The following is a 16,067-nucleotide window of genomic DNA, read 5'->3' as shown; positions in this document are numbered from 1 at the left end:
ATTCAACAGATTTCTTGTACTCCGTTAGAAGGCAGATGCCTCAACAACACACATCCACTGATGTTTTAATATGTTTAATGTTGATGATTTTTAGAGCCCAAAAACTCAATTCATCCCGAAAATATATGGCTTTTAAAAACAGTCAATATATTATTATTGAAAACTGTGCAGTTAATGTGAGAAATCACAAAAAACAAACTCAATGCAATGATTAAGCAGCACAAGCTGTAAGACGTAAAGGTTTTCAACATTTTCATAAAACAGCAAATAAGTATAATGAGACATGAAGGCTTCTGTCAAAAGGGTTTTCTGTTCATGTTGACACAAATGTGACAACAAAGTAAAAGCACCGCCATTAGTCAGAGTCTTATACCCTGATTTCATGCTTCTTTTTTTCTGTGGCTGTAAATTATTTTTATTTTTCTCCCCACAAAAAACGAGTTAAAAAACAAACAAACAAAAACCAGATTGGTTATTTCATATTTGCAAAAGTAGATTAGGTTGTAACCTAAATACCACCTGGAATGAGTAGAAAGTTAGGAGCTAGAAACAAGGTTCTCTTAACTATTGAGCATTATTATCAATAAACAATCAAACTGTCTGGATGTTTGACAATTACAGGAGATAAAATAAAAATCCACTGATTAGCCATAGCTACACACTGGAGTTCCAATGAAACCACTAAGTGCACTAAAAAAATGAAACCGTACAGACTACAACTTGGTTGATTTGATTTGTAAATCTTCATTTGAGTCTTGTTGGTGATTCATCTTGTTCTTCGTCCTGTGGTGAGAAAAGAGAAGATCTTCAAAACCAACAGTATTTGAACAAAAAACAAAAGATCGTCAACAAAGAGGTAAATGCAACCAAAACCAACACGCATGTCTAGCGTAAGCGGGAGAAATTGGTTGTGGTCTTTTACGAAAAACAAAGAAATCCTACATCCACTGAAATCTGATGCTACTCCATTTTTGTTTGCTTTTTGTGAATAACGAAACTGCGCTCAGTGTCTTCTTCTTCTTCGGAGGTTTTTGTGTCAGCGCCACCAGAGGCAAGAGGTTTGGATCGTTTGACACAGTGCAGCGTGAAAGTGAATTGCACCAGCTGAAAACGAAACAAAATGTAACAAATGTTGCAATTTTGTTCTCCAGTCAAACCAAGTCTACTGGACTATAAGGTGTGAAAACAGCCTAAATAATTGAGGTCTGCTGCTTGGCGTTTTGTCCCAATCCCCCTCAGGACCTTTTAAGAAATGCAAATTTACTGTGTAGCCTTTGCTGTTCAACAGTCATGCCATGGTCAAAGACAGAAAGTCTTTTTGAGTTCGCCATCAGGGGGTCTGAATGGAGTAACGTCCCATAAAAACCAGATTTATGAGCCGATTTAGACATTTTAGGTTCAGTGGTCCTAAACTCAGGAGTGTATCAATCAGGCATAAAACAAGACAAAATTCTCATAAACAAAGATGAACCAAAAAAGGCAAACATTTGTGTAGTTTTTGCGACTACATGGATTGTCGCTGACACCGTCGTCCAAATCCAGCTTTCTTACCAGTCGCCTTCGGCTTGACGGGTGGAGTCGGGGAGTTCTGTTCTCCTGGTCTCGGGAAGCAGGAAGCAGAGGGCTCCGCTGAGGATGGTGAGGCTGCTGTAGACGGCGACAGGGATGGACCAGCGGTACACGGCCAGCATGCTGAGCGGCGGGGAAAGCAAGCCTCCGACTCGGCTCGCGATGGAGCCCAAACCCGAGGCGGTTTGTCTAGAGCGAGGACAAGTCGTTCCTCAAAGGTTTATTCAACAAATAGTTTTTGTCTGCTTATTGTGCTGCTTTAAAAGAAAAATACAAACACTACAGCAGGGACGAAATTAGCACTGAACGCTAACCACTAGAGCGCCCGCGAAAAGCATTCACCGTTTGGGATGTTTTACTCTTTTTTGTTGCTTTTTGCAAATCAATAATCATCAACAAAATATTGCTTTTTCAATAGAAATTAACAGAAAAAAGCTAATAAAAATGTATTTTTACAAAAAATAATGACAATTCTGTACAAATATGAAACATAAAATAAGTGCTACCATCAATATTCACCGCTTTTAAAGTAACTGGCCTTATTCAATAAAGTCCAGTCAATTTGTGATAGCTGAAGAAACATGTGTCTGGAAGGTCCATTCACTGGTTAATCAGTAGTTTTTATTTCATGTTTCATATTTTTATTCAACTGTCATCGCTTTATAGAAATCAGTTTCAACTTTAAAGGTGTTCTTTTTCTTTTTCTTGTAAATTCCTTTGTTAAAAGAGCCACATTTTGTTGATCCTGACTGATTTGTAGAAGCAATAAAAAGGGTCAAACATCCAGAGGGCTGAATACTTTCTACAGTACATCCTGAGCGAGAGTCTGAGGCGTAACACGGAACAACTAGGCGTCACATTTCACATTTAAAATGACTCCATCAAAACAAGACCAGATTGGAGAACGGTATCATTTTTAAAGGGAAATACATTAACGGGAGTCAGCTTACCGAAAAGACGTCGGGAACAGTTCCTGAACGTACAAGTTGCATATAGATCCGGCCCAGTTGGTCAAAAAACGTCCGCCAATGGCTAACGAAGTGACAGCGATGGCATTACCTGGAAAAGACAAAAAAAAAATAAAAACTTACAAGAAGAAGAAGAAGAAGAATTACTTTATTCATCCCAGCAGGGAAATTATTTTGCAGTTACAGCAAGAATTTTTTATACGCAGATTAACACACACACGACGGGAGCTGCGTCTGCAGGCAGCCAGCTGAGCCGGCGCCATTTTTGAAGGAGGACATGCGGCAAAGGTCGTCGGGACCGGGAGTCCAAATGTGGGGCGTGCTAACCCCCTGCGCCACCACAGCACGCCCCAAGTACGTTAGAGAGGCTATAATATCATGAATACAAAGCATAGATATTCACATCCTTTTTTTTTTCTTTTTTTTTTTTACCCCTCCAGGGGGTCTTTTGTGGGCTCTAGTGTCCCTTATATAAAAGTAGGCTGACAGGAAATGGGGAGAGAGAGGGAGGAAGACATGCAGCAAATGTCGGTGGGTCCAGGAGTCAAACCCACGATGGCCGCGCCGAGGACACAAGGCCTCCAAATATGGGTCGCGCTATCCACTACGCCACCACGGCACACCCCCCTTCACATTCTCTTTTAAAAAGGGTTTGTTTGGTTTGCTATCGGTTGCTAAGTGACTGATGATGATGTTGGTGGACGGCTGGTGACGAGTTTTACCCAGAATACACTTGGAGACAATGTGGACGATACACTTGTAATTTTGTGTGTCATAAAGTTAAATGTAAGAGTGAAAATAAAGCCAGTCATGTAGTACAACATTTTATTCAATATTTTACACCCACTATGTCACTAAAATTAGTCGGTCTTGCAAAGTTTTAGCTACCATGAGTCAACAATGACTGGCAGCCTACTATATAACCTACTGGGGCACCAGGCTATTTTATCCTACATACTCCCAGCTTTCTCCAGCTCTCATCAGACGTGATAAAGGCTTGGATCTTTGACATCACATTCTGCCTCCCATCCGGGACCCCCCTAGGCCAGGGCAGGGGGCCCACCACCTCCCATGCCCCCTGAAGCTCCGCCCCTGTATAAGTAAACATTTTTTAAAATAATTCAAGTTTTGGTTAGGAAAATGCAACCATGCAACGTAAAAACAAGTCAGAATGAAGTAAGTTATATATATATATAAAACTACCGGGTTAATAAACAGTTCGTAGAGGCTTTACTTTGAGGTACGGCGAGGATCAAGAGGCACAGAAATCCTCCGATCACAAGTGTGGTGATCAGTGACGCTTTTCTCCCGACCGCCTCCAGCAGCCAAATGCAAATAATGTGAGCCGGTACTTCAGAGAGCCCAAACAAGGCCTGAGTCAGGAAGATGTCCAAGCCAAAGTTTCCCACATTCAGCGAAAGGCAGAAGTAGGTAACAGTCAGGGAGAACCTGCGGAAAACAAAGACATTCAAACATTAAGTTGTCCTACTTCTAATTTTTTCTTTAGATATCACAACTCCACAGGAAATGTGTTGCGCAGTATAACTTACCATGCCAAAATGATGGTAAGGAAATACTTCCTCAGCACAGGAGACTTAATAAGACATATTATGCCTCCCTTTTGCACATTTTCTTTGATAGTAATCTGTAATGGACACGACATCATGTTAACAGTTGCATGATTATAACTAATCACCTCGTATGAAAACTTTTCACCTGTTCTAATTTGCTGAGTTAGTAAAAACAAGACCTTCATTGCAAAAGCAACAATATTCCACATTTAATCAGATTGTGTTAACAAACTTCAGTGTATTTTGATTAAGATTTTTATCTGATCACATCGTACTCAAACTTGATCTGACTTTATTTTCTAAAGTCACGAAGATGTTCGTCACAAGGCACTGAACTGTCCTACGACGTTTTCATTTCTTTACGATTATTGTACTAAACCCGTTTGACTTTTATTAAATGACACTTATTGTTGTCTGTTTGGAGACAGACAGAGACAGAAAGACAAACCTTTTCCAGGAGAGAGTCTGAAACTTTGCGTTTGTTAATGGCCGCCACTTTGATGATCAGCTCTTTAGCCTCGTCTGTCCGTCCCCTGTCCAACAACCATCTGGCTGACTCTGGAATAAACCTGTGAAAAATTAAATAGATACTTTCATTAGTCTCCTTTATTGTTCATCTGCCTCATATGTCAATGTCGTATGAAGATATAGAACCAGGAGGCTTAAACGCCAGTTTCACGTTTTGACACATCAGATACTGTTGTACGCGCACTTTGATCTCCAAAGTGACTCTGACAGAACTTTGAAAGGTTTTATGTTTAGAACTACTCAAGATGTGTTTCAGATATGGCAACATGTGTTGAAAGACTACGTGTAACAGCAGCTTTATAAGCTAAACATGCATCAATCAGTTGCTCGGAGACGGGGATCAGACAACTTTCCCTTAATGGGTCTGACCTGTGATCAGTGTGTTGAAAGCTGAAAATGCTCATTTCTTTATTCCTGCTCCCACTTAAACACACCATCCAATAGCACAACAGCATGTGCATTGACACATTTTTGTTTTTAGAAAATAAAGTCAGATCAAGTTTGAGTTTACAGTATTCGCGGGTTTTCCTCTGTAACTCCAAATTACTCACAGAGTTTTGAATAGAGGATATCTGAAATATTCTAAAGAAAATGCACCTCTAACTTAAATACATACAAACAACTTGACATGCTATTGGCTGGTGTTTGCGAAGCAGCCAATCCAGGAGCACCGTTTATTTTCTTGTTGGTGATTGGCTGAACCACCAAAAGGAGAGACAATGTAGATGCTAGCTTCTGCCATAGCGCTAAAACAGTTTCCACTGTGTGTATTGATGCATATTAAGGTATAATTGCTTTCTGAACTATTAATTATTTTTAGTCTTGGTTTCAACTATGTGCAGATCTTAGCTATGTGTGGGTGGCTGTTGTCCCTAACAAACAAGAACACCAGGAATCCACATACACAAGGATAATCTTGTAAATCAATTGTTTTCTGTTGGTTTGAAAATAAATCAGAGAGCATGTAGCACATTTCCTTCTCTTTCAAGAGTTGTAATAATTAGAAAAAAATGTAAATTGCTGGTCGGACCTTGAGCGGAAAATGTGGAATTACGCATCGAGCCAGAAAACGCTAAAATACAAACATTTTTTCCACAGACCATATGTAAAAGGCGATCACAGTAAACGGAGCAGCTGTGACCAGTTGAGCCAGTCTCCAGTCTCTGATGAAGTAGATCATGCCACCCAGGATGGCCTGTCCAACGGCACCACATAGCTGAGTGATGCAGGCTCCCCAGGACCGTTTGGACACGCCGATCCATTCGGTGCCTAAAGGCACAAAACATATAAACACTTTGATTGTGGAAAAAAAAACCCTGAAAGAAAGAATAATGTCACAGGCAAGATAGTCTTGGCATAGCCTAGTGGTTACAATAAATTACAAGTTGATAGCAATAGATGCCTTTACGAGGCATCAGTGGCATGCCCTTTACTACCAGCACCTACCAGCAAGGCTCTACTCAGTTCAGGTGGTTTTCCGTTACAACTGAATAACAGCTCTAGGAAGTGGGGTTGTCATATACTTGGGCGGCCAAAGAGTCCAAAAAGTAGTGTGACGTGATCGGTACGCAACACAAACGCAACACAACAATGGAGGACATGGAAGCAATGCTGGAAGCAGTGTGCAGCTTCTTGTCAAACTCAGCTGCTGTTGTGAGTTTTTTTAAAATTCACTTTGAAATGCCTTGTTGCTGAAATGTCCTATACAAATTAAATTTTATTGATTGATTGATTGATTGATTGTCATGACCAACTGTTGGATGCTCCAGAAACTGTCTGTGATCTATTAGCTCCTCTTGGGATGCCACGATAGAGCCCTCTAGTGTCCATTTTGGAAATGACAAATCGTTGTAGCTTGAATTATTTCCAGATTTCTCATCTCTAGTATGTATGTCTACCACATTACATCCTGGACAAGTCAATCCCTTATTGTTTTTGTCAGAGTCAATTTAGGAGAAAAAAATATTATAAAATAAACTTTACTTAGGATGACGCCGTTTAGTCGATAGCCTCCATATCCAATTCCCGCCACGAACTGGGAGGCCAAATATAAAGGGTAGGTCGGACATAACCCAGTTGTTACAGAGAAGAGGAGCATCAGAACTACGGGGATCTGAGCCGCTCGTTTACGGCCAAACCTGAAACACACGTATTAGTTAACACATGGAAATGTAGAGTGTGGAAATACAACACCGAAGAAATTTCTCTTCAAAAAAGTGCTTAGTTCATGAAATGCTCACGTTCTTTCTGTTCGACATTACTGTTTTGAAAACGTGAGCTCGATGAACAACAGCGAAAAGAGACTTCCTTCCGCCATTCGGGTTGAACCCAACGCGTGGAACCCGTCGGCAGCCGCCACGGCCTTGAAAGTTTAACATCTTCCAACTTTGTCCTTGTTCGCACGTTTGTGTGTACAAGCTCAACATTTCATTGGCTAAATTTCCCCATGTGTTGACTTACGACTCAGCGAAAGGTCCAAGTAAGAGACAACCAGCGAGGATGCCAGCCATCAGCACTGTCTGCGCAATGCCCAACAAATGAGCCTGGTCACAGACGAGGTCAAACTGGACAAAACAAAACAATTAGAGATACATTGGAACTTACTGAGTGAAAGAGGTTTATCGCTTACATCAGTAACTATGGTGGATTCATACAGCATGCTGCCATAAACCCATCCATCCCTGCAGCCTGTTGTCTCATTGAGGCCGAACTCCCTGATATCCTGGATGTCCCAGTCCACAGGGACGAACATCCGACAGCGGCTGAAGCTCCCATCCTCCTCCCTGGGCACGGTGAGGTTCAGCTGCTCCTCTGTGGTCAGGTTAGGAGCTGCTCCCAGGACCCAGTCCGTGTTGCAGTGGCGCTCCGGGTCGGACTGGGTGAAAATTACGCTCGCAAAGTGGAAAGGCAAGATGAGGTTTGGGAAGCAAAGAGCAAAGAGGATGGTCTTCTGAAACAATCCAAACTCTCCTATGTTACGCAGGATTTCCCCAAAATCAGCCATGGTCAGGGCGCAGACTTGCACTTCGGTGATGCTGCAAGGCAATGACCTTTAAACAAAGAGCCCATTAATGTTTAAACCCATGCAAGCGTGATTCAGGAAAGATGAGACGGCGCTTTCACTTAGAAGCAGTATTCCTGGTATTTTTTTTAAACCAGATTTATATCATCCTGGCATCTCTCACTGGATGCCATCCTAAAATCATTTTTGGTTGTACAGGGTTGAGTTTTCTGAACAAAAGATTAAGCAATCTGGGAAACATACTGACCAAAACAGCAAGTAGAAGTCCTCAAGTTTGAGCTTTTCCTAGCACAAATACTTTACTTAAACGCAGACAAAACAACCGATTATCTCCAGGTTATAAAAAGTGTTCTATTTTTTTTTTTTTTACTGCGTGCTGACTCGTCAAATCATGACGGTCAGTAGTCTTACCTGACATCTGTTAAATAACATTTTGGACTTTAGATACTTTATTTATAGTTTGAAGGTTTGTAAAGCTGTCAGCAATAAAAAAAAAAGATATTTCATTTTCATAGGTGTAGAGAGGCACATTCTCTTAATTTAGCCACTCCTGCTTTCTCTAAGGAAGCAGGAGTTTAATCTGTCTGAGAGTGGACTCAAATTATTCTTTAAATATGTAATGTTTTAAAGTAGCAAGCGGTCAAAACTCCAGCGATGTAACGTCGACTGTTTTATTGCCAGACACAAGTCATCCATCCGGGTCGTTACGCAACCAGTCAATAAGTTACTATGAAGTCAGTTTGAGATTAAAAATGGTAGAAAATGTACATGTGCATAAACATTTCAAGATTAGGTTATACACAGTCTGTGAGAAGCATTTCAGGGTTACCAGGAAGGATAGATTTATGTTTTATTCTAATTAAAACTCACAAAGTCATCCTCCCTGTGTACTGGGAAACATAGATCAGCTCTTAACATTACCCTATGGGTAGAATATATTTTGTCCCTGACCCCAAAATCCTAACAGAGAACACAATTTATTTTACATTTTAAAAAATGTTAGTTTGTATCTTCTTGATTTATTGAACTTGATGCTTCCAAATTATTCTGCACGGAGAACTGATCGCTCGCCCGTTACACAAAACCTGTCCGTTCAGCAGGCTGCAGAACAAACGACTCTTCCGACATCCTCTCCCAGTTGGTGGATTTGAGCACGTAGGCTTAAACTTAGGATCCAAAAAAAGCAACAACAACAAAAACAACAAAAAGGTTTTCTGTCATTTAGAGTTTGGTTGATTTTCTGGTGTGGATTTCAGCCACGAAGATCTCACGTCCAGTCTTCTCGTTGGCCAAATCCCTGTAGGTCAAAAGGACACTAGAGTGAGACAGTGAAATTGATAAATCTTGTAAACGATAGGGCCAACTAAGCTTTTTTTTTTGTAAGATTTTTTCCACTTTCATTATATCATGGAGTAGCTATCAAAAGCTTGGACACACCATTTCAAGGGTTTTAGAGGGTTTTGTGAAAAGAGAAGCAATGATAAATTGTTTCAAAATATGTGTTAGTATATGTTTGCACACCCTAGACTTATTATTTACTGTAGTTGCACCTTCACTTTTTTTTTTTTTAGCTGGAGTCTATAAACACCACCAATTGGTCACAACGTATTCATAATGCTGTAGATGTTTTTGTTTGGTCCCTTCTCCTGAGTGATACCTTTGCGCAGTGAGGTCTTCTTGATCGACCTCTATGGAAGCCGTGTCTTTAGCCGAAGGCGGCAAACGTGGAAATGTTTGGAGATTTTTACTTATTTATTTCAGTTCCCTAAATTGATGGCAGATGTAAACTCTGAAAGAATGAATGTCGAAAAATGAGTCAAAAGGTGCAGTAAAAAAAAAGTATAAGTTGCGGCGTTGTGCAACTTATACAATAAACTTGGCTTGTGTTGTTGTTGAGAGACTTCAAAAGGGGTATGTACACTTTTAAGAGCACGTATATTTCAGTTTTTGTTCCAATCTATCTCCAAATACTCCAAAATGTTAAGTTGTTTTAGTGTTTGTATTCAGAACTCTATATACTTAATGTTTCAAGAGATCACCAGCTGTATCTCGTGTTGCAATCCCTGCAGCCTGGAGTTTTATATGGGCCACCCCAAAACTTAAAAACACTTGGGTGCCTCAGATCACATGGGTTACACACACACACACACACACGCTACTTCCTGCACCTGAGGAAGTAGGTGCAGGATATGAGCTCACCCGTTGCTCTTGCCATCAGTGGTTGAATCAGGAAGATCTTTTCTGCTGGTCTCAGGAAGCAGGAAGACCAGCGCTCCGCTTAGCACAGCCAGGCTGCTAAAGACTATGATGGGAATGGACAGTGGCGGAGCTAGACTTTTATTTCTGGGGGGGCGAATGGGGGGCCAGGGCTATCTGTAAGGGGTCCACTGACTATGACAATGACAATACAGTAAAAGTACTTTCATTCACATACTATATATAAATAAAGACTCATGAAATGAGATTTGCTCATGTAATTTGCAGTTTATTATCAATGCATGCCACACAAAGCATAAGTGGACATTAACCTCTAAATGACACCATTGTAACAAGACAAGACTTACAATGAGAATGCAGTGTCACACAGTTCACAATTACAATATCTCAAAAAAGAAGGTTGTATGTCATGGAAACTGTTATTTAATAGATGCTACATGTGCATTTTATTTTCGAACTTAATGCAGCTATGACCAAATGTACTGACTCCTAAACTATCATTGGTACAAGTACCAGTCGGTGAAGACCCAAATCATGACGAGAAACACAAGACTTCTTCATGCACTCATAAAAGTAAAATCCTTCGGTTGTTGTGAGATGAAGCAAAATATGTTACAAAGTCATCCATGTTGAGGCCCCGTGCCCTCCTTGACTCTATGCTAAGTGTTCCAATGTGACTTAGCCTGGCATCAGCCATTGTTGTCCTTAGGTAACTTTTAATTAATTTTAAAGCAGAAAAGCTTCTCTCACAAGAAGCAGTACTAACTGGACTAACTACTGCAATCTTGCAAAGTCTGAATAATTCATGTAAAACCTCTTTATAAGGTTCAAGAAACAGAATAAAATCAAGCAAAGTAGAAGGTGTGCCTAAATCACTCTTTATTCTCTGATCAAGCAAACGCCTTATTTGGTGCACTTCATGTTTCAGGTCATCTAAATCTGACTCAAAGATATGTCCAAAAGCAATCAGAGGCTCCTCATTCAAGAAAGTTGCACTTTTGGGGTTTAGGGACTGCACTCCTTGCATGATCTCACAATTTTTCTTTGAAAAACGCCTCTTTAACTCCGCTATGAGACAGTCAAGCACCTGATTAAAGAGTGGTCTGGGGAAGCCCTCGTCATCACATTTTCTCTGTCCTATAGTGCTCATTACAAGTGAGTCAAGAAATTTTGAACTTAATCTTGGATTTCTTCTGTCAATTTTTACACTGATTTTGCTCTTCTCAGCAAGTTCCTCAACCTCTTTCCATAGTTCATCAAAGTACTTTTCATTTCTGTAGTCCTGGAAAGTGTCTATAAGAGCACCTACTAGATCTACAGCTCTTGCTAAGTCAAGAGTGCTGGACTGAAGCATGTCGGAAAGACATTTGGCATCACCAAGCACTTTACAAAAGGTAACCAAAAGACCTAAAAATTGGATATCTATTTGAAGAAGCAGGCCCCTTGCCTCCACTGTTCTTTCGCCATTTCTTTCAAGTGCAATATCCTGCAACAATCTCAGAACTGCTGGAAGTCTGTCTCTCATGGTACGGCATGCCGTATACCTGCAGGCCCACCTCGTATCTGAAAGTGCCTGGAGCTCCCTGGGTTGTTCTGCTGGATACAACTCTTTCTGTACGTCAAGCCACCTCAGATGAACATAAGAGCCAGACACAAAGTTATGAAGCTGCTGTAGAAGTGCAAAAAAGTCAACGACCTCAGGGACTGCTTTGGTAGCATCAACAAGGACTAAATTCAAGCAATGTGCGTTACAATGAACATAAAATGCAAATCTGGCATTGCTCTGAATTCTGGCAGATACACCAGAATGCTTCCCACTCATGACGGATGCACCGTCATAACCCTGTCCCACTAGGTTATTCCTGTAGTCCAGACCATGTTTCTCAAGACAGCTAATGATCATTGCACTAAGACCTGCTGCATTAAGGCTTTCAGCTGCCTGGAAACATAGGAAGCTTTCGTGGATGACACCATTGTAATAATATCGTACAACCAAAGACATTTGTTCCTTTTTTTGCAAGTCTTTTGTTTCATCTGCAATAACACTGAACACTTCACATTCCTTCACTTCTTTTATGATTTCAGTCTGTACCATCTCTGCTAAGCCCTGAAGAATTTCATTTTGGATTTGATGACTTGTGTATTTTGCATTGGCACATCCTCTAAGCTTTTTTTCAATTAACTAACTGATCATGCTTTGCTATTTCATCCAATATAGCCAAAAAGTTTCCCTTATTTCTAGAGTCCCCAGACTCTCGATGACCCCTTTGAGCAATATTTTGTGTTGCAGTCAAAAGAAGAACATCGGCTATTGTTTTAATATAATAACGGTTTTCTTCCACCACTTTTTTCCGGTTTGTGTTTATAGAATTTAGCATGGTTGTATTTCCCTCATTAGCCCTTTTATATTGACTCCATGCATACATTGCATTTACATGGTGCTCTAACTTTGAGTGAAGCTTAAATCCAGACTCCTTGGACAATGCCTTTTTCCAATTACTGAAGCCGGAATGCGAAGCAAAGACACTATCTGGTGCATTAGGCAAAGAAAAATGCCTACAGGCAAAGCAGTAGGAGGAGTCTTTAATAACAGAATATTCTAACCAAGAATAGTCTTTGTACCAGGAGCTGTGAAAAGTTCTCTTTCTTGTTCCATGCTGAGTTCTGGGGAAGTTTGTCAAACTTGGCTGAACAGGGCCCTGTTCTTTTGACTTTGAAATATCTGGAATACAAACACAATGGTTATGTACACATAATTTACATGATCATTATGTCATGTAAATTGTGCAGCTACTAAGCAGGTCTTAGTGTAAGTAAAATTACCACTGGGTCCTTTTGGAAAAGCAAAAGGAGTGCTGGACACTGCTGAGAAGAGATCAGTGGTATCTCCTGCAATTGCCCCTTCTGGCTCATCATCATCCTGGTCAGGCGCAGAGCTTTCTGTGTTTTCAGACTCCTCCTTTGATGGAACTACGTTGTAAAAACAGTACATTAACATAATTGAACCAACAATTAAAGAAACACATTAGCAGAAGCCAGCAAGTAAAAATAACCTAAAACGGGGCAGGAATTTGACTGTTTCTGTAGATACTCTGACCTGGTGATGGTGGATTGGTGTTTGCCAGACTTTCTTTCTCGTGACTGTTCTCAGGACATGAGCTACCAGGACTGCTGATGTCAGAGCTGAACCCTGTTTGATCTGTGCCTGATTTGCTTCTTTTTATAAAGAAGCTGTCTATCCTGCCTCCCTGTCTTTTCATTCTCAACTGACCCTAGGAAAAAAAACAAGCCAGTCATGTTATGCCAAGTATCACTTCCTATTACTTAGTGTTAATAGATCCCCACTTCCAGTGTGTAGGTCAGGGGAAACAGACTGTGGCTGTATGTTCAGCATTCAAACTTCTCAGCTACTGGACCGACTAACCTGTTTTTGTTCATGATCATTATCGACTTTATTTATAAAGCACTTTAACAGCAGCCAGAGCTGAAATAAAGTGCTAAACATCAGCGATAAGATAAAAGAAAACATAAAAGAAAATGACAAAGCTAAACACATAAGAATTTAAATAAATTAAACATTTCATGGAAAACATAATAAAGCAAAAAGAGTAACAGATTAAATTGTCACAAGTTCATGCCCTTTCCTAGGGGAAACGGAACCTCTAACAAAGTGTTGCCGTTTCATAGAAAATGTTTAGAAAAGAATTAGTAAAAATAGCAAATGTCAGTGGGGAACTTGTGTGGAGTTTTTTCACTCATTTTATAGTACAAGCTGGCTCCATTAGCATTACCTTTCACAGGTAAGAAAGAAAGAACACAATTTTATGAACAGAATTTCTTGACTTTGTGGCCAAACGACAGCTTCTGAGCCAATAAATATTTCCCATGTAATTATATTGGCCAGAAGTAACTACTCTGATTTTTATTTTCTTAGTATAGCTAACATTTTTCATTCTGTATAGTTTTATTTAATGCGAGAGCTAATAAGAAATCGCTGTTAGAAAGAAAGAGCATTACAGACCAGAGGATTTTGGCAGGTCATATAATCAGGAATGTCGTGATCCATTCTGTCTGATAACACATGCACCACGTTGGATACTTTTTTTTTTACTTCCCGTATTTATCCTCCCGACATTGTTCAGGCAGACGTGAGTGGTAAACACACTGAAACACGTCAGCGTCAGCGTCTTTACAATACTTTTTGCTTCTGCGTGCATTACGAGTCTGACTGGCAGACGTGACGTATCATAGGAACTGGCCGACTCGCTCACTAAGTCGGCGTCTACGTATGTCTATAGCTGTAGCATTGATAGCTTGATGCTCGCAACTTATAGTAGTAACTCAACTACCAGAAACTATTTCCTGGCTGAGCACAAAATGTTTTTAACGGGGTTTTTTTATTGGTAGTAGTAAACCATTGTAAAACTTACCTTTGAAGTCAGATTATCCGTCTTGGAGTCAAATCGACTGTATTCCTCTTAGCTGTACAATATTTCTCTATCGTCTCTTCGCGGTTCTCCTTCTCTTCTTCTGTTGGGTCAACTCTGTTGTGTCCAAATGGTGTATCACAATAAACGTAAATGGTGCATATCGCCCCCTGCTGCTTTTGAGCAGTCACAACAGTCACAAGTGTCACAACCCATTGTGGTACATAGTGCTACCTACTGTGAAGGAATGACTGGGTGTCGTGACATGTCGATCATTTGGGGGGGCCGCTGGGGGGGCCAATCAGATGGCTGGGGGGGCACTGGCCCCCCCGGCCCCCCCTCTAGCTCCGCCTCTGGGAATGGAGTGGTGGTACACAGCCAGCATGTTGAGCAACGGCGACAGCAACCCTGCAACTCTAAAGGCAATGGAGCCCAAAGACACTGCAGTTTGCCTAACAGAACAGAGCATGTTTCAGTTGCAAAAATATACAATTATCATGTGTGTGTGTGTATATATATATATATATATATATATATATATATATATATATATATATATATATATATATATACAGTATATATATATATTTTATATATTTATATTTATTTTACTTTTTCATATGCCAGACCTGATAGAAGTAGGAAACAGTTCTTGAATGTAAACCAGACACACTGAGCCGGCCCAGTTCAAGAAGAACTTCCCTATGGTAACCAGGGTTGTCACGGCTACAGCGCTGTCTGAAATTCAGGTGAAGCAGAAGCATTTCTTACTGTGAGAATGCTCCACGATTATTCTCGCAGAGTTCGATTTAGCAGAGTTTACCTTGAGGAAAAGCCAGGGTTAAAAGGCAAACAACCCCCGCTACGAGGAGAGTTGATAAAAGCGATTTTTTCCGTCCCAAAAACTCCAAGAACCAGATGCAGAGGAGATGTGCCGGCACCTCGGAAATCCCGAACAGAAACTGGACCAGGAAGATGTCCAGACCAAACTTGCCCACGTTGAGAACGAGGCAGAAGTAGCCCAGGTTCAACGAAAACCTTAACATGTAAGACATTAATTATTTCATAAGTTGTCATGGAAATGTAAAGCAAATCGACGGTGCCTCACTTACCAGGCAAAGGATATGATGAAGAAATGTTTTATCAGCACTGCCGAGGTAAAAATCGTTTTGATTCCTCCACTTTCCACTTTTTTCTCCTCGCTTACCTGTCGAGCAAATGTAAATTCACTAAAATCCGAATGTCAAAGAAATAGTTTTGTTTTGGTTCAATTTAAATAGCCACATTTTCACTTAAATCCAAGTTGGTTTAGATAAATAAACTCCTGTATTTACTCATAATTAACACCGTCATGATGACAGTGCTGTTTTCATACTTTGCCAAACGCTCAGGTGCAGAGTAGTTAATTTTTCTTTGACTCTAGAAGTCAAATTTGGTTGAATATTATCTCAGATAAACTGGATGAACCTTGTCAAACAGGTTCTCTGGGATTTCCTTTTTATTGATCGCTGCAGCTATTTGGATAATAAAACAAAAGACATCAACGGTGACCCTAAAAAAAAAAAAAAAAAAGAAGAAAAAACTTCAAGCAGGTGGCCTCTGAAATGTTTCAAACAATAATTCACTTGATGCTGAAAATATTTGGATTTCAGATCGTTTTAGATTAAACTTCCCTCCTTACTATTCTAATGGAGGTGAAGGGGAGTGAAAAGAGCAAAATGTGCCGTTCAGCTTTTCTGATGTTTAACAGCTATGCACAGATGAG

At 40.3% G+C, this 16,067-nt stretch overlaps 2 protein-coding genes and 1 long non-coding RNA gene across 3 annotated transcripts in view; all 3 read right to left on the bottom strand.

The window, feature by feature from the left end:
* Positions 1-58: 58 nt before the first annotated feature.
* On the bottom strand, positions 59-9,976 carry LOC114146743 (solute carrier family 22 member 13-like). The gene is made up of 11 exons (XM_028021055.1): positions 9,858-9,976; positions 7,266-8,955; positions 7,097-7,200; positions 6,620-6,774; positions 5,737-5,905; positions 4,557-4,677; positions 4,088-4,182; positions 3,772-3,986; positions 2,520-2,628; positions 1,552-1,758; positions 59-783 (listed from the first exon to the last, which is right to left on the bottom strand). Exons 2-11 carry the CDS (start codon positions 7,638-7,640, stop codon positions 714-716), a joined length of 1,620 nt encoding a protein of 539 aa, XP_027876856.1. The 5' UTR covers positions 7,641-8,955; positions 9,858-9,976; the 3' UTR covers positions 59-713.
* Positions 8,880-16,067, bottom strand: part of LOC114146239 (solute carrier family 22 member 13-like) — an 8,629-nt gene continuing 1,441 nt past the window's right edge. The window contains exons 2-8 of the mRNA XM_028020140.1: positions 15,770-15,854; positions 15,415-15,509; positions 15,126-15,340; positions 14,932-15,040; positions 14,657-14,754; positions 9,858-9,966; positions 8,880-8,955 (exon numbers count right to left, since the gene is read on the bottom strand). Of these exons, the coding sequence (XP_027875941.1) occupies positions 8,880-8,955; positions 9,858-9,966; positions 14,657-14,754; positions 14,932-15,040; positions 15,126-15,340; positions 15,415-15,509; positions 15,770-15,854 (787 nt within the window). The remainder of the gene's footprint in view (positions 8,956-9,857; positions 9,967-14,656; positions 14,755-14,931; positions 15,041-15,125; positions 15,341-15,414; positions 15,510-15,769; positions 15,855-16,067) is intronic.
* On the bottom strand, positions 12,204-14,639 carry LOC114146748 (uncharacterized). Its single transcript, XR_003595955.1, has 3 exons — positions 14,306-14,639; positions 12,699-12,845; positions 12,204-12,597 (listed from the first exon to the last, which is right to left on the bottom strand). It is a non-coding gene; the product is annotated as an uncharacterized LOC114146748 (long non-coding RNA).

Source organism: Xiphophorus couchianus, chromosome 6 (genome assembly GCF_001444195.1).
Source record: "Xiphophorus couchianus chromosome 6, X_couchianus-1.0, whole genome shotgun sequence".
NCBI classification, from domain to species: domain Eukaryota; kingdom Metazoa; phylum Chordata; class Actinopteri; order Cyprinodontiformes; family Poeciliidae; genus Xiphophorus; species Xiphophorus couchianus.
Note: the sequence above shows the minus strand (reverse complement) of the source record. Positions and strands in the feature narration are given on the sequence as shown.

Coding starts and splice junctions, on each gene's coding strand:
- LOC114146743 (XM_028021055.1), bottom strand. CDS start 7,640: ATGGCTGATTTTGGGGAAATCCTGCGTAACATAGGAGAGTTTGGATTG. Junction 5,906..6,619: donor ACTAAACGGCGTCATCCTAA/GTAAAGTTTATT, acceptor TTGTGCCTTTAG/GCACCGAATGGATCGGCGTG. Junction 2,629..3,771: donor GATCCTCGCCGTACCTCAAA/GTAAAGCCTCTA, acceptor TGTCTTTTCCAG/GTAATGCCATCGCTGTCACT.